Source organism: Haliotis rufescens, unplaced genomic scaffold, assembly GCF_023055435.1.
Source record: "Haliotis rufescens isolate VD_foot unplaced genomic scaffold, xgHalRufe1.0.p SCAF_16, whole genome shotgun sequence".
NCBI lineage: Eukaryota > Metazoa > Mollusca > Gastropoda > Lepetellida > Haliotidae > Haliotis > Haliotis rufescens.
Genome location: NW_025963846.1, coordinates 11,892,586 through 11,920,368, shown reverse-complemented (window position 1 = coordinate 11,920,368; position 27,783 = coordinate 11,892,586). Strand labels below are relative to the sequence as shown.

At 39.4% G+C, this 27,783-nt stretch overlaps 2 protein-coding genes across 4 annotated transcripts in view; both read left to right on the top strand.

Moving 5' to 3' along the window:
• LOC124135079 (origin recognition complex subunit 5-like) overlaps nucleotides 1-14,129 on the top strand; it is a 44,541-nt gene extending 30,412 nt beyond the window's left edge. For all 3 annotated transcript variants that reach the window (XM_046500277.2, XM_046500285.2, XM_048396872.1), the window contains exons 5-14: nucleotides 1,064-1,138; nucleotides 2,113-2,224; nucleotides 4,005-4,135; nucleotides 5,657-5,796; nucleotides 7,704-7,756; nucleotides 8,781-8,893; nucleotides 9,690-9,746; nucleotides 11,368-11,478; nucleotides 12,147-12,259; nucleotides 13,792-14,129. In XM_046500277.2, the coding sequence (XP_046356233.2) occupies nucleotides 1,064-1,138; nucleotides 2,113-2,224; nucleotides 4,005-4,135; nucleotides 5,657-5,796; nucleotides 7,704-7,756; nucleotides 8,781-8,893; nucleotides 9,690-9,746; nucleotides 11,368-11,478; nucleotides 12,147-12,259; nucleotides 13,792-13,837 (951 nt within the window). In that variant the 3' untranslated portion in view covers nucleotides 13,838-14,129. The remainder of the gene's footprint in view (nucleotides 1-1,063; nucleotides 1,139-2,112; nucleotides 2,225-4,004; nucleotides 4,136-5,656; nucleotides 5,797-7,703; nucleotides 7,757-8,780; nucleotides 8,894-9,689; nucleotides 9,747-11,367; nucleotides 11,479-12,146; nucleotides 12,260-13,791) is intronic.
• A 7,000-nt stretch (nucleotides 14,130-21,129) lies between these two features.
• Nucleotides 21,130-27,783, top strand: part of LOC124135067 (reelin-like) — a 123,035-nt gene continuing 116,381 nt past the window's right edge. Inside the window, exons 1-2 of the mRNA XM_048396870.1 lie at nucleotides 21,130-21,469; nucleotides 25,479-25,688. Of these exons, the coding sequence (XP_048252827.1) occupies nucleotides 25,487-25,688 (202 nt within the window). The 5' untranslated portion in view covers nucleotides 21,130-21,469; nucleotides 25,479-25,486. The remainder of the gene's footprint in view (nucleotides 21,470-25,478; nucleotides 25,689-27,783) is intronic.

Below are 27,783 nucleotides of genomic sequence, written 5' to 3'. Positions count from 1 at the left end.
ATTGTCAACTGTGGGGATTCCAGGGTGGAATAGGTTCTCAGTACCCCATGTTTGTCTCCATCTGCTGTTGCAGATACTGGATAAGACAGAAATTAACTGTACTTGTCAGACAGGGGTGTATGATAGATGGGTGTATTAATCGATGCATTGATACATGTTGCTATACTTAAGTCAAAATATGCCACACATCAAAATATTGACTTGCAATTATTTTTGTGTTGAATTCCCCATACTCCATGTAACCCTGGTAACACAAGGTGGTGCTCACAAGGCGATCAGGTCAGCGAGTTTGATCACCCGATCCCATTAGTTGCTTCTTATGACAAGCATAGTCGCCTTACGGGAAGCATGGGTTGCTGAAGACCTATCTATTCCAGATCTTCATGGGGCGCTTACATTATCTTATAGTATTACCAGTAAGCAAAATTAGCTTTTTGTATTGTGCTAGGCATTAAGACACCACTAACCAAAGTAGATGTCAAGCCAGATTGTTGTCAAACTTAGTAGGTATCATTGGTAAAAATTCACACAGGATGTATAAATGAACCCAAACCTAGATTTGTGTGACATATTGTCAGGTTTTTGTGATGCATCTAGGGCTGGGATGAGTCCAAATTTACCACCCGGGTACCCACCCTCCTATTACCCGACCCTACCCGGGTACCCGCTGTAGGTCTCAAGAGATAGGTACGAAATATACGATTGGTGAATAGTTTGACCATAGCCCTGTACAAAATGTATTTAGATACACGTATAAAACGATCTGGTCATGCATCCACTGAAGTTGACTGAACTTTTATCATTATTCAAACATATAAAAGTCAGAAGGAATGTGTGCATAGTCAGAAAGAAATACGAACGTGAGTGACTTGCAGTGTAACCATGAAGTTCTAGATCATTTTTGTCATTAAACAATACATCACATGACTAACCATGGGTCTGGGTCGTCCTGTTGGTACCCGGGTCCTTCTCAGTATCCATATGACCCGAGTTCCCCGTCCCAGCCCTAGATGCATCAGCACAATGGTAAATCATGACATGTCTGCCATGTTGTGTGTTGCAGGTGCTGGACAAGGCCGAGAGACTGCGGGACATGGAGGCCAACATCCTGCCAGCTTTTCTCCGGCTTCAGGAATTGGTGGGTTTACTTAGTAGGAGGGGCAGTCGGGTAGCCTAGTGGTTAAAGCGTGAGCTCGTCACGCCAAAGACCCGGGTTCGATTCCTGACATGGGTACAATGTGTGAAGCCCATTTCTGGTGTCCCCCGCCGTGATATTGCTGGAATATTGCTAAAAGCGGCGTAAAACCTCACTCACTCACTTAGTAGGCAATCAATGTTATTCACCACCTGTGTTTCGTTTGTTTATTTGTTTAATGCCACACTCAACAATATTCCAACTATATGATGGCGGTCTGTAAATAATCGAGTCAGGACCAGACAATCCAGGGATCGACATCATGAGCATCGATCTACGCAATTAGGATACGATGACATGCATCAACCGAGTCAGTGAGTGTGACCACCCGATCCCGTTAGTCGCCTCTTACGACAAGCATAGTCGCCTCTTACGGCAAGCATGGGTTGCTGAAGACCTATTCTACCCGGATCTTCACGGGTCTCACCACCTATGCGTACAGGTTCAAATCCTGGATCACCGTGATTATGTTTTTAGGTTTGTCAGCACCATAACCATGTTCATGGGTTTTACCAAGGTGTTAAACGCTAATAGCTGCATGACTGCACATCAAGTTGGCATGCCTTGATATAACTGTAATACTTTCCAAAATGGCATTAAACCAAAGTTTCTCACTCACTCCTAATGTGAAGCAGTCAAATATCTTTTGGCCATTGTGTAATTGGGAACAAGAAGTTGAAGGATATTTGTATGCTAAACAATTCAGGCATCAAAAGGAGAGTCGAGTACTTGTGATATCACCACTTGCTTATGTCATGAAAGAAAAATTTTGATTGGAAGATTCCTGTCACTGAAATTAGACTCAAAGCAAACAGAGAGTGGCAGAGGTACTTATCATGATAGACTGGAGATACAATACACTGGGTAATCATGGTTGTAGAAAAAGTTCAATAGGCTATCTTGCTTGTGTGTTTCAGACTGGCATGAATGTGTGTACCATCATGCTGAGTGAGATTGTGTGGGAGAAGTTCAGATTCGGGACAGGATTCTCGGAACCCTATCTCCTTCATTTTCCTGACTATAGTAAAAGTAAGTAGAGGTTTTACTTTCCATGTTGTATTGTGTCACCTGTATACCTGACTGTTGTATTGTCTCACCTGTATACCTGTCTGTTTTATTGTCTCAACTGTATACCTGACTGTTGTATTGTCTCACCTGTATACCTGACTGTTGTATTGTCTCACCTGTATACCTGACTGTTGTATTGTCTCGCCTGTATACCTGACTGTTGTATTGTCTCACCTGTATACCTGTCTGTTGTATTGTCTCACCTGTATACCTGACTGTTGTATTGTCTCACCTGCTTACCTGACTGTTGTATTGTCTCACCTGTATACCTGACTGTTGTATTGTCTCACCTGTATACCTGACTGTTGTATTGTCTCACCTGTATACCTGACTGTTGTATTGTCTCCCCTGTATACCTGACTGTTGTATTGTCTCCCCTGTATACATGACCGTTGTATTGTCTCACTTGTATACCTGACTGTTGTATTGTCTCATATGTATACATGTCTGTTGTATTGTCTCACCTGTATACCTGACTGTTGTATTGTCTCACCTGTATACCTGACTGTTGTATTGTCGCGACTGTATACCTGACTGTTGTATTGTCTCACCTGTATACCTGACTGTTGTATTGTCTCACCTGAATACCTGACTGTTATATTGTGTCACCTGTATACCTGACTGTTGTATTGTCTCGCCTGTATACCTGACTGTTGTATTGTCTCGCCTGTATACCTGACTGTTGTATTGTCTCACTTGTATACTTGACTGTTGTATTGTGTCACCTGTATACCTGACTGTTGTATTGTCTCACCTGTATACCTGACTGTTGTATTGTGTCACCTGTATACCTGACTGTTGTATTGTCTCACTTTTATACTTGACTGTTGTATTGTGTCACCTGTATACCTGACTGTTGTATTGTCTCACCTGTATACTTGACTGTTGTATTGTGTCACCTGTATACCTGACTGTTGTATTGTCTCACCTGTATACTTGACTGTTGTATTGTCTCACCTGCAACCTGACTGTTGTATTGTCTCACCTGTATACCTGACTGTTGTATTGTGTCACCTGTATACCTGACTGTTGTATTGTGTCACCTGTATACCTGACTGTTGTATTGTCTCACCTGTATACCTGACTGTTGTATTGTCTCACCTGTATACTTGACTGTTGTATTGTCTCACCTGTATACTTGACTGTTGTATTGTCTCACCTGTATACTTGACTGTTGTATTGTCTCACCTGTATACTTGACTGTTGTATTGTCTCACCTGTATACTTGACTGTTGTATTGTCTCACCTGTATACCTGACTGTTGTATTGTCTCACCTGTATACCTGACTGTTGTATTGTCTCACTTGTATACCTGACTGTTGTATTGTCTCACCTGTATACCTGACTGTTGTATTGTCTCACCTGTATACTTGACTGTTGTATTGTCTCACCTGTATACCTGTCTGTTGTATTGTCTCACCTGTATACTTGACTGTTGTATTGTCTCACCTGTATACCTGTCTGTTTTATTGTCTCACCTGTATACCTGACTGTTATATTGTCTTGCCTGTACACATGACTGTTGTATTGTCCCACCTTTGATGGTAGTATTGTCTCACCTGTATAACAGACTTGCATAATTTCACCTGCTTACCTGACTGTTGTATTGTCTCACCTGTGACAGTTGTATTGTCTCACCTGTTTACAAGACTGTTGCATTGTCTCAGTTGTATACCTAACTGTTGTAATGTTCTACCTGTGGAAGTGTTTTTTGTCACACCTGTGATGGTTGTTTTATCAGATGAGCTCCTAGAGATCATGAATCTTGACGCTCCCAGTGACTACCCAGCAGCATTGTATGGCAACTACATCAACCTCATCATGTCTGTTTTTCACCTCGTCTGCAGAGACCTCAAGGAGCTACGACACTTGGTTAGTCTGGGTTATCTCCCTTTGAATGTTTTACATTAATTGAATGACGGCATAGTTTGAATGTTTGTCTATAAGGAACACAAGCCTTGATCTGTCCTGTTTTGTGGAAGGTAGTGTGAGGTACAGTTCCCTTTCTTGTCTCGGGGATTGCTTGACAGGAGATAATTGGCTGCTGTGTCTGAATTGTACTTGGAGACCTTCTATGAAGATTTTTGTTCGGCTGTGGGCTTGTTTATTTAATGTGTTTATTTAATGTTATTTAACACTGAAAGTGTGGATGAAAGATCAAGACCCAGCTATAGTCTGGAAGGTAATTTAAGGTACCGACGTTTACTACAATATCTGAAAAACTATCGAACCTACTCCAGTCAAAGTTGGTATGAGATTATTAAACAGTCATACATAACTGGGTATTACATTTAAAGACAATCGGTGCATGAATAAATAATCTGTCTATTTAGCTATCACTATATTTCATCAACAACCAGACCTGTTCGTCACAGGTGGAACGAGCATTCATTGAAACAGCCATCTGCATAATGCTACCCGTGCATCACAGGGCTATGTAACACAGTTGAACCTATCAACTCAACTGAAAAGGGTGCACGGGAATCACGCACGTTGAGACGCCCAATGCTAACACAGTGTTCGTGCGTGCCTGATTCCCGTCGGTACCTTAAATTACCTTCCAGACTGTACATCACAATGCCTGACTATGTTCAGAAAGTACCATGTCTTCATTCATTCTCTTCTGCTGAAGTTGTTGTGGCTCAAGTTGGCCTTGACACATTTACTTGTCATTCCGAAGCCCAGATTTAAGTTCCCCTCCATGACATTGCTGAAAGTGGTGTAAAACCCAACCCACGCACTCTAAGTAAGAGTGGCATTGGGCACTCCACTCTATTCCACTCCACTCCACTCCTCTCTACTCCACTCCACCATACCCATGCACTCTAAGTAAGAGTGGCATTGGGCACTCCACTCCACTCCACTCCACTCCACTCCACTCCACTCCACTCCACTCCACTCCACTCCACTCCACTCCACTCCACTCCACTCCACTCCACCCAACCCATGCACTCTAAGTAAGAGTGGCATTGGGCTCTCCGCTCCACTCCAGCAGTGGTTGGAAAAGGTGATTCGGGAAAAGTGACAAGCCTTCTATGGATAGCTACTGGGTAACGACCTCCAGACGACCTGTGAAGATCCGGGGTAGAATAGGTCTTCAGCAGCAACCCATGCCTGCCATAAAAGGCAACTATGCTTGTCATAAGAGGCGACTGACGGGATTGGGTGGTCAGACTCGCTAACTTGTTTGATGCATGTCATCGTATCCCAATTGCGTGGATTGATGCTCATGATATCACTCAGTGGATTGTCTAGTCGATTATTTACAGATTGCCGACACATAGCGGGAATATTGCTGAGTGCGGCTTTAAACAGTAAACCAAACCAAAAAACATCTCCAGACATTAAACTTAACGATCAAGAGATAGACTCATTTTTGTATATTTACTTTAGGCATCGCTCAACTTCACCAAGTACGTTGAGCCGATTGAAAGCGAAGAGGCGACTGTCAATGATTTCCGCAAGCTGTGGAAAAACGTAGAACCTCACTTGAAGAAAGCACTGCAGACAATCTACCTGAGAGAAATATCGAGGTGAAGAAATATTGTGTTTGGTTTGATCCCCGGCCGCGTCATACCAAAAGACGTTAAAAGATGATACTTGTTGTTACCCTGCCTGGCACTCGGCATTAAGGGGGTAAAAAAAGGACTGGTCAGCTCAGAGTCAATATACTGTGCCTGAGTGGGGTATTCATGTTAAACTGTGGCATGATATCTCAGTGGGGTAGCACTATCAGCATTAATCTGGACTAGTACAAGCAGACATGCACGCACGCACTCATGCCAATACAGTCTTTCATTTCACCCCATTTCACCCCACCCCATTTTCAGCATCCTTCATAATCCTGTGTATCATGTGTTATGTTTATTATGACAAATGCCCTGGACCGTTTCACCACCAGAGCTTCTTTGGAGCCCAATTCAAATGTCACAATGCTAAAAATAGTCATTTAACCAAATTCTGTAACATAGCTTTAGAAACGAGGCTCTTTGGAGGCAATTGTGTCCAGGGTATTTAATGCAATGGAGATGTAAAAAAAGCCATAATGAAGGATGTATTTTAAGCTGATTATGAATTGAGGTCCTTTGTGTTATTATTTACCATACTCATCCCCTGAAACTGCTGTACCACTGAAATTTAGCAACCCTATTCCTACTCAACTTCCTACCCATCATGTGCGTCCACTAGCCTTTTTATCAAACATATCGATAGTCTAATCAGAGAACATTTCACAAAATCAACATCCACGACTTGTAAATCTTCGTATGAATGTGATTTGACGCTGCCTGTCGTTGTTGACACGAATAGATCTTTTTCATCTTTTAAACCCCCCAACCAATGCCTGTTTTTGTGTCAGGTAAGAAATCGTAAATGTTTTCGTTATCTGATCAACTAGGTTGTCACCTATGATAGTTGCTATCTTTGTGAAGCTGTGCGAGATAAGAAGAGCGTTCTTATTGGATATTGTGTTTTCATTACAAGGGGCACAATTCATGATCTACATGAGGTGGCGCCAGGGTCGAGCCAAGAAAATTGGCCTTGATGTGGCAAGGGTATAAGCTAGGCTTTGATATAGGCTGGTGGACATGCTTGCCTCGGGAAGATGACTCCTACCAATGATGACCAGGGTCTGAGCACCAGTGACTTAGCACTGCCTTGACATATATTTTTAAGATATCGTTTATGTGTTTCAAAAAGTAGTAAACAGCATGGATAACTTCAAATTTTCTCTATTGAGCTTATATGTGTCAACAATACTGAAATACTGTTCAAAGGGGACACGGGTGGATCAGTCGTCTAAGGCACCACAATTCACTGTGCAGAGTTTCGTCACTTGGGGACGCCAGAAACCTATGATCGTGGGTTCGAATCCTGGTTCGCCCCAATTATGTTTCTAGGTTTGTCAGCACCAAACCCGTGCCGTGGGTTTCACCGAAGTGGTAAACATCTGAGACCTGCATTACTTTGGGCTTTCCACCCATCAAGCTGACACGCTGTGATTTAACTGGAATACTGTTTATCTGACAGACAGGTTTATCAGAACCATACTCGTGCCCGTGTTCCTCCCACATTTATCTGACATGCCGTGATATAACTGGAATACTGTTAAAAGCGGCGTTAAACCCAACTCACTCACTCACAATCAAAGCAGCGTTAAACCCAAATCACTCACTCACAATCAAAGGGGTATTAAACCCAACTCACTCACAATCAAAGGGGTATTAAACCCAACTCACTCACTCACAATCAAATGGGTATTAAACCCAACTAACTCACTCACAATAAAAGGGGTATTAAACCCAACTCACTCACAATCAAAGGGGTATTAAACCCAACTCACTCACTCACAATCAAAGGGGTATTAAACTCAACTCACTCACAATCAAAGGGGTATTAAACCCAACTCACTCACTGTATTCCTGTTCTTGTTTCTGTTCAGCTCTCAGTGGGAGAAACTACAGAAAGAACAAGACTCAGCTGCCATAAACCCAAGTAAGTACTGAAATACCGCTCAGGGCTACGTTAAACAAAACTCACTCACTATCATGTAGGAAATGCTGGACACACTACTTCAGAAATAATTAACTGATATGACAGTCCCTAAACACTCCAGGGCAGTGTTTGAAATAATTTAAAACTCAACAAGACATAACTCTACATAAGTGTTGCCTGCCCATCTTCAAAATTTCCTGCCCACATTCAGACATTATGAATATTGACAAATCACAAAAAATAAATCGTAAATCGAGCGTTAAACCCAACTCACTCACTCACTCACTCATTAGCTGACTTAAAATATACATGTGTCACAACCAGTTGTGTTCCGATTAATTGAAATAATTGAAAATTGATCCAAACAACCAAACAATCAAGTGCAAACAATTTTGATTCCTCTCTCAACAATGTAAACAAGATAGTTTTGTATCCTGAGAAGGTTCATTCACTACATACAAAAAAATGAGAAAGAATGAGGTCAGTGTCTTTCCAAAGAAACAAAGTTCTGAAGTAAGTATTTGTGTTTGTGTTTGATAGGTGTGATCTAGTTCTATTGAACTTAACATTGAAAAACAGCAACATGTTGCAACATGTCTGGTCAGACTGCAGAAGGCCAATGGTCCGTGTTTTTGCATATTTACATTGTCAAAAGTAATCATTTGTTTTGTTATACTGAAATTCACTTTAAAGTTTATAATGTCTTTAAACCATCCTCTGTTTCATTACAGTAACTTAGCTTGTAAAATGTTTGTACCAGACGCCATCTTGTTTTCATAACATGACAGGTCAATACTGATCATGTGACGAGTCAGTATTCAAGGTCAGTGTCTGTCACCTGATTTCGGTGTCAACATTGAAATGTATTGTTTTGTCACGTGGTACAATGAAATGGAATTGCAAGATTCTTAATAGAGGTATAACAATAGTTACCACACACACATGTATTAAGGAGTGATGGAGGTATGTTGTCCATACAAACCTGGGACACATTCACGACTCATGTTTTGACAATATTGCACAGTTCCAGCGTCGCGATCACATGTGGAGCTTCCCTACTACTCCAAGTACCTGCTGATCGCAGCGTACCTCGCCTCGTACAACCCTGTCAAGTCAGACCGCAGGTTCTTTGTCAAGGTGAGAGTTTGTGCTGTCCTTCAGACTTTCCTCCCACAGCCGACAGGCTGTGATAAATCTGAAATGCTGACCAATTTAAAAAACGTGTCTTGGTCCTTAAAATCCATACCTCTAATATCGATCTCCTGAATATTTCTGGAGAATTGCGAACAATGGTGTAAAACTAATGTCACTTACCCCCTGTTGTTGAAAAGGTTGAATTATTCCGAACAAGCAGTACAAATCTACTCAATGCTTACTCCAACAAGTGTGTTTCCCTTTGTTGTTTTCAAGACACTTGACATCATAATTACTGTTTTCAATGAAAATATGACCATAGTCTCAGTACCTTTCCTTCATGTTAACCAACTTCTTCTGACATATATGATGGGAACCATTAAGGCTAAAAAAAGATAATACTTCTTCTGATATATAAAGATAATAGTCTTGGTTCTCAAGCACCACCTCAAGTTTGCCGCACGTTTCATTTTTATTTCCATTTTTAAAAAAAACAAATAAATCATTAGTGGTAGTCAAAATACTGTATTCCAGTGTTTTACTCATCAAGGAATACATTATGAAGGGAGTTGATTGTTTATTTGGTTAAACAACTGTTTGTTTGGTTATATACTAGTTTGAACAACAAATACAAACAACCGAAAACACCCCCGCCCCCACCATATTTTCAAAAAACATTGCCTGAGAACCAATTCTTTTATTTTTTAAGCCTAAAATAAACCTTAAAAGAAACAACATGAGTTTACTGTCAGAATAAGGGAGGCAACTCTTGCTTCACACTGCTACCTTATGTTTCCAGCATACAGCCAAGAGTAGGACAAAACCACAGAGGGCCAAGGCCAAGAAGCAGGAGAGAGTAAGTAGATTCCATCAGTTCTTTCACATGTTCCTGTCTGAGATGCGGAAAGTTTACACTTATCATGCTGATATCCGGCGAAATATCTTGTTAGATCACCATTTTTGTTCCTGTGTCACCTGGGGGCACGGGTGCCCCAGTTGTCTAAGGCGCCGCAATTCGCTGTGCAGAGTTGCGTCCCTTGGACACGCCAGAAACCTATGATTGTGGGTTCGAATCCCGGTTCGCCCCAATTATGTTTCTAGGTTTGTCAGCACCATACCCGTGCTCGTGGGTTTCACCGAAGTGGTAAACGTCTTAGACCTGCATCAATTCGGGCTTTCCTCCCACATTAAGCTGACACGCCATGATATAACTGGAATAATGTTAAAAGCGGCATTAGACCCAACTCACTCACCCACTCCTGTGTCTCCTAGTTGGTCCTGACCGGGGTGAAGATCCGGGGTAGAATAGGTCCACAGCAACCCATGCTTGCTGTAAAAGGTGACTATGCTTGTCGTAAGAGGCGACTAACGGGATTGGGTGGTCAGGCTTGCTGACTTGGTTGATGCATGTCATCGATCCCAATTGCGTGGATTGATGCTCATGATATTAATCACTGGATTGTCTGGTCAAGACTCGATTATTTACGGACTGGCCTCATATAGCTGGAGTATTGCTGAGTGCGGCATTAAACAACAAACCAACCAACCCAGTTGGTCCTGAAGCTTGCCTGCATACCTCAGAACAATATAGCTCCTGACAACCCTACCTTGTTTATCACAGAATTAGAACTAACCAGTGAGCTTCAAGGATGGTTACCTGTTGGAATTGAATGATTTCAAACCCCAGCCTTTTGTGAAGAACTTTCAGCAATCATTCATTATGGGTTTTAGTTAGTGTAGGTCATGTGTTACTCATTGTCATTTAAGAAAGAAAATGAAGAAAAACGTCAACCTATTGTCCAGATGATAAAATGTTACCAGTTTGTGATGTCTCAAACAATTGGTGACAGTCCTCATATCTTTTTGGCATTCAACATTCAGGGGTTAAAAGCGTGTGGACGGCTCAGAGTCAATATATGGGTATCCATTTGAAACTGGGACATGGTATCTCAGTGGTCTAGCAGACCGCCTCCTTGGTCTAGTGGTAGAGCATCCGCCTGGAGAGCGGAAGGTCCAGTGATTGATACGTGGCCATGTCGGACCTAAAAAAAAAGTGAAAAGATGGTACTTGTTGTTACCCTGCCTGGCGCTCAGCATTTTGGGGCTAAAACAAAAACTGGTTGGCTCGGAGTAGTATGCTGTGTCTGAGTGGGGTATTCATGTTAAACTGCAGCAGGGTATGTCAGTGTGCTAGCACTTTAAAATCGGCATTAGTCCGGACTAGTACAAGCAGCCACACACACACATGTGCATGCATGTGACTATATTATTATAAGTGCAATAATCTTGGATGTGACGTTAAACCCCATTTCACCTCACCTCAATGGGCTAGCAATGTAAAACCGGCATAAGTCCAGGCTAGTATACACACACCAGTCACGTGCACACCCACACTTATCACTGTTGTGCATGTACGTCGTTAAGTGCAGTAATCTTGAACGTGATGTTAAGCCCTCATGTCATGTATTCTATTACAGGCAAGCAACCACCTTCTGGGCCCCAAACCTTTCCCTCTCGACCGACTCCTGGCAATATTCTACTCCATCGTGGAAGGGAAGGTGGCCCCGACAGCCATCATCTACTCCCAGGTAGGTACAACAGCCCACTTCTACACTGAATTCCAGGTTCGAATAGACCCCATGGAACCTACACAAGTTGTAAGAAGTGACTTAATGTAAAATATTAATTGCTGGATTGTCTGGTCTAGACTAGATTATTTAGAGGCTGAAATATTGCAGAGTGTGGCATTAAACAACAAACAAAACCAAAAAAACAAAGAAACGTGAGGCAACTAAATTGATCAGGTGCTCAGGCCTGTTTACCTGGTTGATTATGTGGCATTGTTTGTTTGTTTAACGCCGCACTGAGCAATATTCCAGCTTTTTGACGGAGGTCTGTAAATAATTGAGTTTGGACCAGACAATCCAGTGATTGACATCATGACCATCGATCCACTCAATTGAGATACCATGACATGCATCAGCCAAGTCAGCGCGCCTGACCACCCAATCCCGTAAGTCGCCTCTTACGACAAGCATGGGTTGCTGAAGACCTGGATCATCACGGGTCTGGGGCCTTGTACCCTGATGGCATTGGATGCTGCTCATCATCTCAATCACTGGATTGTCTGGTCCAGACTTGATTCTTTACTGGCTGCTGTCATAAAATCTTGAATTTTACTTACCTACCCTTCCCAAATAGTGGTTTTCAATACCCCTTTGTTCATTCCATAATTTAAGAATTTGATTTCTTTCAGATTACCTCCCTTGTCAGCCTTCACCTCCTTGGCCCAGCAGCAGGAGAGGACCAGATTGACATGCCCCGATACAAGTGTCTGGTCTCACTGGACTTCATCAAGTCTGTTTCTAGGTAATAGGCAATGCATTACATCTAGCATTTAGAAAATAGAGAAGTTTTGTACAACTTTTCCTTAGATTAAAGCTTTGTTATAAAGTTGATTCTCAGATGAGAGTGAGTGAGTTTGGTTTAACGCTGCTTTGAACATCACAGCAGTTATATCACGGCATGTCTGCTTAATGTGGGAGGAAACCCCAAGTTGATGCTGGTATCAGATGTTTACCACTTTAAAAACCCACGAACGCAGGTATGGTGGTGACAAACCTCGAAACTTAATTGGGTCGAACCGGGATTCGAACTCACCATCATAGGTTTCTAGCATGCCCAAGGGACACAACTCTGCACAGAAAATTGTGGTACCTCAGACTACTGGGCCCCCCTCTAGGATGAGATGCACTTTGTACTGGGGATGTCATTGTCCCTGCAAAGTTCTTGTTAGTTTTCTCCCGTAAAAATTCAGGTTTGAATGGGTCTTGGGCAGTTGGGTAGGCTAGTGGTTAAAGCGTTCGCTCGTCATGCCGAAGACCCGGGTTCAATTCCTGACATGGGTACAATTTGTGAAGCCATTTCTGGTGTCACCCGCCATGATATTGCTGGAATATTGCTAAAAGTAGTGTAAAACCATACTCACTCACTTGAATGGGTCTTTGGCATCCCTAAGAGGTGACTAACGGGATTGGGTGGTCAGGTTCATTGACTTAGTTGATGTATATCAACGTATCCTAATTGTGTAGATTGATGGTCATGATGTCAAGTCACTGGATTGTCTGGTCCAGACTCAATTATTTACAGACTGACGTGATATTGTGGCGTTTGTGAGTAGCTGCTGCTGTTTTCGCAAGTAATGCAGACATTGTTCTAGTTCCTGATACCTCAGTCGGAATAGGTTCCTAGTACCTCATGCTTGTCACAAAAACCATATGGGATTGGGTTGTCTGGCTCTGTGACTTGGCATGTGATGTTTATTCAAGAATGTTTAAGAATTATTAAATAAGAGGTCTAAAGATATTATTGTATTTCATAAGAATTGACTTCAATATTTTTTTGCATTTATGGAGGTATAAACCAGTGTGCCTGCTGTGTAAATCCGCATCGCCAAAACATATTGTACACAATTCTTATCAAATAAATATGTCAACAATAATATCTTCAGACTTCTCATCATTAACACATGGAAACTGTAGACAAAGATACGAAATGTCATCTTTCATTCCCATAATGCAACACAAGCCTGAAACATTCTATTATCAGTCAATCAGGAAACAGCTGTCTGTTGGTGGGTGTGGCTTGATGTCTTTTCGGTTTTGAAGACATAAACGCAATATGAATGCTTGGTTAGCCAATTAAATTCCACAGAATCACTTGCAATTTATTTATGATGCTGTCAACCACTGCTTTGTCTGGCCCAAAGTTGATTACAGGAAGGCAGTATTGTGTACGTTGTGAAATAATCGTTCTTTTCTCTCCATGCTGATATAGATGGACATTATCTATTGTTTTATGCCAATTTCCACATTCTAAGGGGGTTTGTTTATATTTTCCAGGACAGTCAGCTTCGAGGTGACGCGATATCTTTATGATTTTGCTTGAAAATGGAAGACAATGGTACTTGCTGTCTGTCATGATATGTGGAAATACTTGACAGATGAAAACAGATGAAGAGAGAATGGGAAAGAAGTTCCTGACTTATTGCAAGAATGTTTTTGGCATGAACTGTCACATTCGTAAAAGATGTAGTTGGGAGTACTGTGGAAGTCTCTTGTCCAGGCTCTGCAGTATGTGATCCACTTCCAAGGGAAGAAAAGCTAGTCTTTCAATTTTTCTGAAACGCCATTTTGTGTTTGCATTCTGTGAATATATGAGAATAAAATATGTTTGTATATATCGTGTCTTGATTCTGTCAGTTAATGAAACTGAAGTTTTTTGTGTCAGTCATCACATATTTCCTTGTGGCACACCCTACTTTGGAGTTCAGTTTTAGGGAATATATTGCTCTCTCATGTGAACACCTCTCAGTGTTGGAGCAAGCAAAGTGAAATTTTGATTGATTGGTTAGAATTCAGTTAATTTCATTTTTTGTGTCTTAGTTAATTGACATTTGAATACATACACTTAAATCATGGTGACTTCTGCTGGATGATGCTACATATATTGTGGAAGTAACTTGGTGTCCAAACATGCTTTAGTTATTTACCAAAAAAGGAAATTTGTCAATGAATTTCATGGCAACTTCAAATACTGTCTAAAAAAGCTAGTTTATTTAAGAGATAAACCAACTGTGTTTTGAAATTTGAGGTAGTCTTACCTGCTTACTGCAGATTCGATTCCTCTTTTTTTAATTTTGAACCAAGCTCTTAAGCGCAAAAACGTTTTATTTGTAGGTATCAAATGGAAATTGATACCTGATTTAAGTCATGTTTTGACCAATCAGAATCAAGCTTTCTTTGTGTTGGATTTGTTTCTGATACTGTTGCTTACATGATATGGTATACATTGCATCTGTAGACCTTCCAAATACAAACTAAGACAAGTGATTATTAACTGCTTCTTAATTGGTTGTGTGTGTGAAAATGCCTGTAGTGAGGTCAACAACTTATCTAATTCACTGGCATGTGTCTTGTACATTTCATTGTATGTTTCACTTCATCATATTGGCAGAATTTGGCACAAAATATTTTAAGGATTCAACCAAAATTGTAGAGTGTGGCATCTCTGCTAACAACAATGACAATCCAATATCAAATCAACTCTGTTTAAATTGCAAGTCCAACCATTAATAGAGTTACTAACATTACAATTTAAATATTTGTATCTTGTTGTTTGAGAGTTCAGATCGGGATCATTCATCTCCCATCTTACATCATTTCTGCAAGGTCACACTTCGTCCATGAAGCTTGTTCCAAAAGCTTGAGACCGACACCTCAATGCAGAACCACTTGCAACTGTACATCAAAGAATACATGTTGTTAATCATCTGACAACCATGGTTCTCTGTATTCCATAATCATCTGACAACCAAAGGTCCTCTGTATTCCATAATCATCTGACAACCAAAGGTCATCTGAATTCCATAATCATCTGACAACCAAAGGTCCTCTGTATTCCATAATCATCTGACAACCAAAGGTCCTCTGTATTCCATAATCATCTGACAACCAAAGGTCATCTATATTCCATAATCATCTGACAACCAAAGAAGCAAAGGTCCTCTGTATTCCATAATCATCTGACAACCAAAGGTCCTCTGTATTCCATAATCATCTGACAACCAAAGGTCCTCTGTATTCCTTAATCATCAGACAACCAAAGAACCAAAGGTCCTCTGTATTCGTCATCTAACAACCAAAGGTGCTCTGTATTCAATAAGCATCTGACATCCACAGGTCCTCTGCATTCCATAGTCATATGACCACGAAAGGTCCTGTATTCCCCAAACATCTGACAAAGGTCCTTTTTACCATAGTCATCTGACAACCAATTGTCCTCTTTATCCCATGACCAAAGGTCCTCTTCATTTCCATGATCATCTAACAACAACAGGTCCTCTGCATCCATAGTCATCTGACAACCAAATGTTCTCTGTATTCCATGACCAAAGGTCCTCTTCATTCCATGATCATCTAACAACAACGGGTCCTCTGCATCCATAGTCATCTGACAACCAAATGTCCTCTGTATTCCATGACCAAAGGTCCTCTGCATTCCATGATCATCTAACAACAACGGGTCCTCTGCATCCATAGTCATCTGACAACCAATTGTCCTCTGTATCCCATGACCAAAGGTCCTCTTCATTCAATGATCATCTAACAACAACAGGTCTTCTGCATCCATAGTCATCTGACAACCAAATGTCCTCTGTATTCCATGACCAAAGGTCCTCTGTCTCTTCCACAATCATCTGACAGCCAAAAGTCCTCTAAATTCAATGACCAAAAGTCCTCTGTATTCCACAATCATCTGACAACCAATGGTCCTCTGTATTCAATAGTCATCTGACAGCCAAAGGTCCTCTGTATTCAATAGTCATCTGACAGCCAAAGGTCCTCTGTATTCCCTAACTGTCTGACTGCCAGAGGTCCTTATGTTAATTTTGGCTGCTTGAGAGATTCAGTCTTCTTTGTTATTGAGCAACACACCCTACAACATCTGACTACCAAAGGTCCTCTGTATTCCATAATCATCCGACTACCAAAGGTCCTCTGTATTCCATAATCTTCTGACAACAACAGGTCCTCTGTATTCCATGATCTTCTGACAACCAAAGGTCCTCAGTATTCCATGACCAGATATCTTCTGTAATCATCTTCCATAATCAATTGACAACCATAGTCTCCTCTAAATTCAACCTCTAAGACAACCAAAGATCCTCTGTATACACAATCATCTGACAGGCCCTCTGTATTCCATAATCATCTGACTACCAAAGGTCCTCTGTATTCCATAATCTTCTGACAACAACAGGCTTTCTGTATTACATAATCTTCTGACAACAGGCCCTCTGTATTACATAATCATCTCACTACCAAAGGTCCTCTGTATTCCATAATCTTCTGACAACAACAGGCTTTCTGTATTCAATAATCTTCTGACAACAACAGGCCCTCTGTATTACATAATCATCTGACAACCGATGGTCCTGTATTCCATAATCTGACAACAACAGGCCCTCTATATTGCATAATCATCTGTCAACTAAAGGTCCTCTGTATTCCATAATCATCTGACAAAGGTCCTCTGTATTCCATAATCTTCTGACAACAGGTCCTCTGTATTCCATAATCATCTGACAACCAAAGGTCCTCTGTATTCCATAATCTTCTGACAACAACTGGTCCTCTGTATTACATAATCTTCTGACAACAACAGGTCCTCTGTATTCCATAATCTTCTGACAACAGGTCCCCTGTATTCCATAATCTTCTGACAACAGGTCCTCTGTATTCCATAATCATCTGACAACCAAAGGTTCTCTGTATTCCATAATCTTCTGACAACAACAGGTCCTCTGTATTCCATAATCTTCTGACTACAAAAGACCCTCTGCATTCCATACTTGCCTGACAACCAAAGGTCCTCTTTATTCTTTACTCATCTGACAAAGGTGCTTTATGTTCCATAATCACCTGACAACCAAAGGTCCTCTGTATTCCATAATTTTCTTGCAACCAAAGGTCCTTGGTATTCCACAACCATCTGACAACTAAAGGTCCTCTGCATTCCACAACCATCTACCAACCAAAGGTCCTTGGTATTCCACAATCATCAGACAACCAAAGGTCCTTGGTATTCCACAACCATCTGACAACCAAAGGTCCTCTGCATTCCACAACCATCTAACAACCAAAGGTCCTTGGTATTCCACAATCATCAGACAACCAAAGGTCCTTGGTATTCCACAACCATCTGACAACCAAAGGTCCTCTATTCCACAATCATCTGACAACCAAAGGTCCTGGGTGTTCCACAACCATCTGACAACCAAAGGTCCTCTGTATTCCATAGTCATCTGACAACTAAAGGTCCTTGGTATTCCACAACCATCTGACAACCAAAGGTCCTCTGTATTCCATAGTCATCTGACAACTAAAGGTCCTTGGTATTCCACAACCATCTGACAACCAAAGGTCCTCTGTATTGCATAATCATTCTCCAAATGAATTTTTTTTTTAGATAACGCTTAATATATCATTTGTTTTATTAACTATTTGCTGTTCATAAATACTGCCAATGTCCTGAAGAGACATGCCAATGATTTTATTCACCATGTTACAGATTTTGAACAGTTTGGTTTTGTTGCGACCAGACAGTTTTTAGAACCAGTGAGTGAAGCTGAAAGTCAAAATTTTAAAATAAAGTTAAAATAAAAATGTTCATAAGACATTGATATGATGGTAGAGTCAGTTTGAAAATTTCTTAATCAACGAAGGAAAAATACAATCTCTGTTGACCCTTTATATATACAGTCTGTATTTGCCTCCCATGTGTTTTTAATCACTGATGGTGCCCAGATATGTATACAACTCCTATTACCTCATCAATAGGGGCGGTCGGGTAGCCTAGTGGTTAAAGTGTTCGCTCGTCACGCCGAAGACCCGGGTTCGATTCCCGACATGGGTACAATGTGTGAAGCCCATTTCTGGTGTCCCCCGCCGTGATATTGCTGGAATATTGCTAAAAGCGGCGTAAAACCATACTCACTCACTCATTATCAATAACAATTTGATTAAAACATGAGTTTTATATATATACTACTCAAAAGAAGTTAAAGAAAACCTGAGTCTTTATTATAACTATATAATGCCATGACAAAATAACTATTGTAATATGAAAGAATCACGTGTTCCTTAACTTCTTTTGAGAAGTATATTTTTAGTGTCTGTTCACGCGAATCAGACTGACACTAGTTTACTTACCCATCTAATGGCCCTGTCACACTACAACGTATGGCAGTAACGTATGGTGACGTATAAGAATGTTTGCCAAAACACTGGCAACGCTGAAACACTATGGTTAAGTTAGGTGTAAGTTGGATACGATAAAAGCACGCTGGTATATGTTGTTGTACGCTTAGGCTTAAAAAACATTTTTGTGTATGCACAAAATGTTCAGTGTATGGGAACGTATGAACCTTTTACATATCTAGACTGCTCTCGCTTTTCGTGTTAATTTGATGAATGGGTGTCGCTACTAGTTATACTCCCGCAGGGCCCGTTTTAGACACCTTTCCCCTACACTGAGCGAGCTAGTCATACGTTACTCATACGCTGGCCATATGTTGAACACGCCAGACACACACGCTCATACGTTATGTATAAATCAGTGATACGCTACTAATACGTTAGACATGCGTTACATATACGGTGAACTCGTTATGTATACGCTATGGATACGCCAAAATCATGGTTTTTCAATGAAAGCTCGACGTATGACAGCGTACTAACTGTCTTTTACACTCTAGGTGCAAGTTACTCTAAAACGTTGTAGTGTGACAGGGCCATAAGGGGTGACAAACAATTTACCTAATGGGTGTTAATAACATGGATAAGGATTTATATAACATAGATATCAGGGACATACAACTGTGTAATACAGTCAAGTCTCGTTAATCCGACACTCGTTAATCTGACAATCGACTTTATCCGACACTAATGATGGGAACTGATTAAATCAGTGCTATTTAGACCCGTTAATCAAACAGTCTTGCACTCTGACTCTGACACACCTAATTTGCAACGAATTACTGAAATCACTCATTAATCAATCTCGTTAATGCGTATTTTGATGCGAGATGAGTAGGCTGGTAGCTGCATATCACAACGCCTGCAGGGATAAATTTGCTGAACAATAAACAATTAATGAACAATTAGTGTTTGCATCATTATCTATCGTGTAGTTGTGCGATTTTCGATCACGAACGTTGATACTTAATTTCTTTTATCCGAGATACTTGTTAATCCGACATAATCATATGCAACCAACCATGTCGGATTAGCGGGACTTGACTGTATATGGCTGTAGTCATTTGTTTTATCAGGAAAGACACTGAATCATTTTTAGACAAATAGATGGCACATCCTCAATCCTCATCTTTATATCAGTGTATAAAGGTGAGCTTCTGAACCTCTGGCACTGTGGTTCAAGATACCATGAAGGATAGCTTAATCATTATCACAAACCAACCTTTCACATAGTTAGTCCGACGCAGCAACCCAATGTTGTCACTCTAAGGCTCTCAAAAACTTACTTACCAGAATTAGATTTTCATTCAAATTTAAGAAAAAATGTGTGTTCAAGTCTGAAGAAAGTTGAATGGAAATTAAAATACTTCCTTGTCTTGTAAACTTGTTTTTTTGTGAAAGGAAAGTTCTGTTATTTTTTCTACCTTATGTTAACATTTTCTGTCAATCCTAATTAATGTTTTTATGTAACGTATAAACACGAGAGGCCACTTATCACGTTATTAAGCTGTGTTGAGATAAGTTGTTGATATAATCTGATATTTATGCAAGTCTGGGTACCAATTTGTCACCTTTCTGGTGATAGTGATCCGGAGTCTGACAGAACTGAGGCAGACATGTGGTTGATATCGGAACTGTTTAGGGTTGCTGTAAGCTGCCATTTCCTATGTGAAGAACCTTCGCCCGCTAATTGTGTGCTCGTACAGTTATGGCGCATCGCCATCGTGAGTAGTGACGTACGCCTCGCATCATGTGACTGGTCAAGTCAGTGTGTCATGGTCAGGTTTCAACGTAGTTTGTGAGAGATATTTGCTAATTGGACATATTCTTACATTGTCAGCAGTATTAGAAAATAAAGAGAATTATACTTATTAGAAAACTTAAATAATCATATTATTGATTGATGAATTTAGAATAGATTTGGTCTGTTACATCTGTAACAAAATTGTAATGCTTTCTTGTCTTTTCTGTTTGTGATTATCAAAAAAAATAATGTATAGTTGACTATTTTAACTTAAAGTTATTTAAAACATTCTTTGACATTTTTTTATTTGAAAAATGTTTAGAACAAATGTTATTTTATTGGGGAAATTATTGTCAAATTAAACAATTTAATTATGGCACTTTGCATAAGTTTTTGTGAACAAATATGAATCTAATGTTCATATTAACGATCAGACAAATTTCTTACATAAGCTAGATTTATTTTGGAAGCTGGGGGAAGTGTAAAACACATGTTGTCTCCAGCAGAGGTGGTCTGAAGCAACACCTTATCTTTGAGGCTCGGGATACCAGATAACCCTGCTCTCTGTTTGCTGGTGAGAAATTAATGTTTTCCTTAACCAGATAAATTTCAACTTTATCTCCCCGAGGTATTTAATCATAAATTCTTTCCGTAAAGGAAGACAGCAAACCACGTTGGTTTAGCATGATAGAAAGTTCTTATTTGTTGCAGTGAGCTTTGAAGGAATTCATATTTAATTCGGATCCATTTTTTTCTTCATTTGTTTTCACACTCAGATCAGTGATGCTAGACTTCACATGAACTGAAGATTTTAAAATAAATTTTATAAGTGGATGTGAAGTGTTATTCATATTGTTTGAGGAGACAATCACGTTTTGTGTTTGGACTTTCAGCCTTGGATCTCTGTGTCAAGGATCTGGGTTTGTTTTCTGTTACCAGTAAGTGGTTACTGCCGGGCTGTGTATTGACTTTTCCAGCAAGAGGATAAAGGAATTTTAACAGAGTTGGATGATAAAGGTAAGATCGAAGACTATCTCTACTGTTTAAACATGGAATTATGGAAATTCACAGAAATTTGGACAAATATTTTAAACATGATAGAATTGTCAATTTATTTCAGTATACATGCTAAAGTTATTTAGCTTTGGGGAATAGTATGCTAGTAATGTACCATGGGTATTTTCTACAATAGTTGAGTTATTCTTTTTTAGTTGATTCATGTGATAGTGTGGTATGAATAAGAGTAGGAATGGTTAACATGTGTCTCAGTTGGTGGTGACCATTTTCAAGGAGAATGTTTTAATCATAGAAAGATTTTTTTTCCATTATTGTTTATAAATAGAAGTAACTGTTACATAAAACAGGCATCAGCCCAGGGTAGCAGAAAGGCCATGACATAAAAAGAATATTTCACAATTTATCAGTACTTTTTAGATTTATTTACAAAAAATGACACTCCTCTCTCACACACTGACTCTAGTCATACACATATACTGCAGATCACATATGCATAAACTATCAAAGCTTATATATTATGTTGCAGTGTCATAGAAAGAATTGGGGCGGTCAGGTAGCCTAGTGGTTAAAGCGTTCGCTCATCACACCGAAGACCGGGTTCGATTCCCGACATGGGTACAATGTGTGAAGCCCATTTCTGGTGTCCCCCGCCGTGATATTGCTGGAATATTGCTAAAAGCGGCGTAAAACCATACTTACTCACTCAATCATAGAAAATATTTTGATACATCGAAAATAACTGAAATGAGAAGTTCTCTATTGGATTTGTCCTGTACAGTAAATTGCTGTATCGTAATTGTAAACATCAAGCGTAAGTAGCAAACACAGTTTCATATCATCAACATGTTTCCATTTTATCTGAAAGCAGGTCGTAGTAGCAGAGGTTTATCTATGCCGGCTCAGAGGCCAATATTTGTCAGTATTCCCTAATTAAATTAAAAAAATTCCAGTTCATGTTATTCAACTAATGTTATGGCTTTATAGAGGAGGTGACTTGTGTTTCACTGACACCAGGACCAATAAAGAGAAAGGGGCTTTAATGCTGACTTTGTAGCTTATTGCATTCAGTGCTAAATACAGAAAATACTGATTAAAAAAAGGAGAATATAATTATATTTTTTTCACAAATATGAGGGAAAAATTACTATTTTTAGCTGATAAGTCCCTGATATCAAGATAACTGTCACTAAAGGCCAAAACTTTTTTATGACTTGGGTCACATATTACCCTGGACATAATTTTGAAAATGAAAAAAATGAAAATTACCCCGTTTTATCAACCGAAACTGGCTCCCACAGGAGATATGGCTTGGGTGAGATCAAGGAATATATACATTGTAGATATCGCTGCAATTCAATTGCATCACAATGCTTTGCAAACCATTATGATGTCATTGGTTATCCATGACATCACAATCAAATGACATCACTAATGGCTCTGCTACTGAAGCTGTTAGCAGTACTTTTTACACATTAGACACTGCTTATTAATTTACTGTCTACAAACTGAAAAGGTTGGAAGAATGATGTTGGATGATAAATAAAATCTCACCCTCATGTCTTTTGATATCAAATATATCAACACTTGTTGTTATATATGATATCAAAAGACACTCAGATATATACAACTAACCCATGAAAATCCAGGGTAGAATAGGTCTTCACCAACCCATGCTTGCCGTAAGAGGCGACAATTCTTGTTGTAATAGGCGACTGTCATCGTATCCCAGTTGCAGAGCGATGCTCATGATGTCAATCACTGGATGGTCTGGTCCAGAATTTATCATTTACAGACCGCTATCATATAGCTGGAATATGCCTGAGTGCGGCATTAAACAACAAACAAACAAGTTATTTGCAACTAAAGCATGAGTAGGCACTTGACCAGGCACATGTTTTTGTATTTCAATAAGCACAGAACTCTAACCCTGAAGACAACTTCATATATAGCTTTTTGTATAGTTCTTGTAAGGGATGCAAAGAACATGGTAGGAAAAATGTTAAATTATACAAAATCCACATCTCACCCTAAAATACAATATATTTTAAAAGGTGAAGATCCTCCATTCTGCATCCCTTGTGATGAAAGAATCACAGTCAGGCATGTCCTGCTTGACTGTGTTGATTTTTCCATCACAAGGGATAACTATTTCAAGGTTAAATCTATGAAGGATCTTTTTAACACTATTAGTTCTCATTTAATTATTGCTTTTTTAAAGGAAATTGAATTGCTCCATAAGTTTTGATTGTTCTGTTTTGTAAATAAATAAATGCATCTTATAATTGGTTGAACTAATCAATAACTGAGATTGTTAGTGGCTATATCCTCGAAGGGGGTTAAAGTAGTGTAAAATTATTGTCCCCCTTAGAGGGTATGTAAGACCACATCTTTCAAGGTATATTTATTTCTTCCACGCTTTTAATAGTAGTATATGTGTTATTTTACTGTTTGGCTAAATTTGTCACTCGTCGTCAACAACTGAAGGGATGATGTAAATCCGACTGGGGTCCATGCAGGTAGCAAAAGTACTGTAAGTCCCCATGGTCCCCAGCGCGGTGATCAACCTTCAGTTGGTGGCGATCTATAGCCTGTTTTTATAATGTGTTGTTAAATGATTAGTTAGTTCTCAAGTTTTACTTGTTCTCAAACTAGTTTTACGAAATTCTGTGATGTTCTAGTTATTGTACTGCTCTTTGTCAGCAGAATTTTATATAGTTTAATATATATTGTTCATATCAAATTTTGTTTCGTCACGATATGGCTGAAATACTGCCGATGTGACGTTAAACTTAAACTCACTCACTCACTCAACAAACCCTAATACAAAGTACAATGTAACCAATGCTGGTAAACTGCACCTTCGTTTCTGAAGCCCATCTTCCTGAGGCAAGGGAGTTGACGGACTATTAATGTCCAGTTTCCACCCCTGCCAAACTAGGCTGGAAGTTCCAGACTCGACCGTAGCGCCACCAGTGGCTATGACAAGTTATGTCCCTTCTATGTCCCTCCTATTTTGACCAATCAGATTCCACCTATCATATCACTTGCACTTGCCCAGTCAAGATGATATGATCGATGATCAAGATCTATTTTGTAACAGAACGGGTCTTACCTTGAGAAGAGCATCAAATCACATGATCACCTGGATTAAAAACATGAAAAGATTATGAAAATATCTGTCAACGTCAAGTTGTTTAATCTATCAAGCAACTGTTACAACTTCTTCTAAAATACCACTGTCATGTTTTGATTTTAGATCAAGCTATGACCTATGAGTTCCCTGTTTTTCTATTGTTAATGCATTTTCAGCATCTCTAAATCTACAAGGGTTATGGAGCTAAAGCTTTGTATGAATGATCCCAGCTTTGGTGTCTCTAAAACTTGCTTACAGAACTCCAATATGACTTTAAACATTGCTGCCATTGCAGACATTTTGAAAATGCAATTTTTGTCATTTTTACTGGTATGATTGTGAAATTTGATATGCAGCAAGAATGTGTTTTGTGGAATATCAAATGATACGATCATTGAAATATTTTTATTGTGGGTCAAGCTATCACCTTTGACCCTCACATTCTGTATGTTTAAGTGGTGTTGTAAAAGCCGCTGTAACACTTGCTTCACAGCTTGAACTTGCATTCCTAACACTAACCCCTCACACCCCTTCATAACTCACATACATCTCTGAACCCTATTTGTTTAAGTTCATGGTAATTTTAGAAATAGTTTTATTTGATCTAAACACTAAATGGAAGTGAAGTGGCAATTTGCATCAATTGTTGATTTAAAAATGAGGATCTTTGGGTTTTGATTTGAGCTGTTTTCCAAAGATGAAGAGCTGAAGGTAAAGTGGACTCAAGTATTGGGGAAACACTTCAGGAAATTCCACATTCAGCAGCACTCTACATTTAAAGTCCTTACGTCACAAGCTGGACAATATATATGGTAGATATAAGATTGTATTCCATGTGACCTGGAGAAAATGTAACGAAGAGTTATTGTTTTACAGATTCCATCATGGAGTTTTGGCAAATAGCAGCCATATTCATGGCGCTGTATCAATATCAGTCAAGTGGCCTTTTAACGGTGTCACCGTTTTTCTTCCTCTGTAATTACCATGGAAACGTGCAGGAGTTTGGTGTTGAGAGGGGCGAGGTTGCAATCAGTGTGACAGTGGAAGGAAACCCACATTACTATGTACCTGGACAGTTTTATCAAGGTGAGTCCTTTGTTCCTTTCTAGGGACTTTTGTGTCATGTTGATGCTTTTTGGGTGACTTTGTGGTCATTCAATATAAACTACTCAAGAGATGTACAAGAACACCGAAATTATTTCATATTACAGGGTTTTTACGCGACACAAATATGCAACCAGTATGCACAAATGAAGAGAATGGAAGGCGAAAAAATATACACAGTGTCATGAGGGACGCACAATAACATTCATTGTACCTACAGAATATCAAGAGCAGTTATGGGTGTCTGTTATTTCATACATCCAGCATGACTTCTGTCCACATGATCATTCATTCATCCCTGGCTCTAAAGTAATTATGTAGTACTTACAGTACACTACACCATTTCATTACTTTACAGGACCCTCATATTGCCTGCAAGGACCCTTAAAATTAATAGTTGGGGGTCCTCTGGAACCCGACTTTTGTAAGTCAAGGTAAAACCCTTATATTACTATAGTTAATCTGTCATGCCATGAGAGATTAACTGTAGTAATATAAAAGAGTTAGGTGTTCTTTTACTTCTTATGAGTAGTATATTTCCTTTGTCAGTACGTATTAAGATTTCTTGGTTTGTTGGTTTCAATGAAGTGATTTTGGCTTTAAGTTGTTGTGCAGGATGCAACTGATGTGCTGTTTACAGCTGAAGAAACACATTCACTCACTTTTTGCGGAAAGCAATATGCTTTATGTATAGGATAAAACACATCCGAGGGTTGTTATGATATTTAAAACCCGCATCCCGAGGGATTTTCCGAGGGTAGGGTTTTAAATATCATAACAACCCGAGGGGAAGTGTTTTATCTTACTTATAAGTCGAAAAAAGAAACTTTAAACAACATTTATCAACATTTTTCTGTTTCCAAGAACATTAGGAAACGTGCGTAAAATATCTGTTGCTGGCATACTGATCTTGAAAAGGACGTTCTAAAAAGCAGTGCGACTAATCAACGCCTCTCTAAACTAGTGGTACACTCACTGGGCTACAGATACGAAGGTTGCGTGTTCGATCCTCAGGAAGAAAATATTTGTCATTTGATTTTACATTTCATTACATGTTACAATCTGAACAGAAGTTATATTAATAAAATACCCAGGACATTATATAAAATCCCTGGCATATCATAACACATTATATAGCAAATATGACTTGAATATCCTATAAAATCCCAGGGATATTATATAAAATCCCAGGGACATTACAAAGTCCCTGTTTATGAGAGTTAACCCGACTGGAGAACAATAGGATGACGTAAGCAGAAATATTGGAAGAATATTCAATTTGGAGCTCACCCCTTTTTCGGTATTTTAAACTTGCAACAAAGAAAGCAACCATTGTACAATAAACAATAATGATGCTGTGAGAAATTTGGAAAATGTTCAAATTGTGACAGCTTTGAACTCTTTAAGTTCAGTTGCATTCACAACCAAAAGCAATATTTTTAGAATTATTGTTTTCTTAATTTTCATATCTGGTCCTCTGAAGGTGAGCATAGAGATTAAAAACACAAACTAATAAAGATGAGAATTCTACCATGAATCTATAAAAAGGGTCAATCAGATGTTTCAAATCACAATAACCCACCTCTGATTGTAACAGCTGATTTGACATCTGCATCACACAGAAGCTCAACAAACAAACAAACAAACACTCCTTCATTGCCTGTAATATATGCAAGTAAAGTATACTGATGTAAAATAACAATGTTTAATCACATACAGCACCATACTTTGTTTAAAGGCTGTTATCAGTGTTTCCTTAATTCAGATCGACACCCCACTTAATATACAGGACAGAGAGTTGTTGCCGCTTCAGTCAATATCAAGGCCTCACATTTAGTTTTGTCATGGTAGAATGGAGATACCATACTGTGTTGTCAATGTAGAGCTAGGTTATCTGTAGATTTAACGGCAGTAAATTTAACATTGGAAAACTCATGCTGCGTGTTCAGTTCGAAATTCAGTTTTGCACAGTTTAATCTGCAGGTAACCAACCTAGCTCTCTGTTGAAAGCACAGCATGTTAATTTCCAGAGTTAAACCTAGCATACTATTATCAAGATGGCTAGCTACAAAGTCTC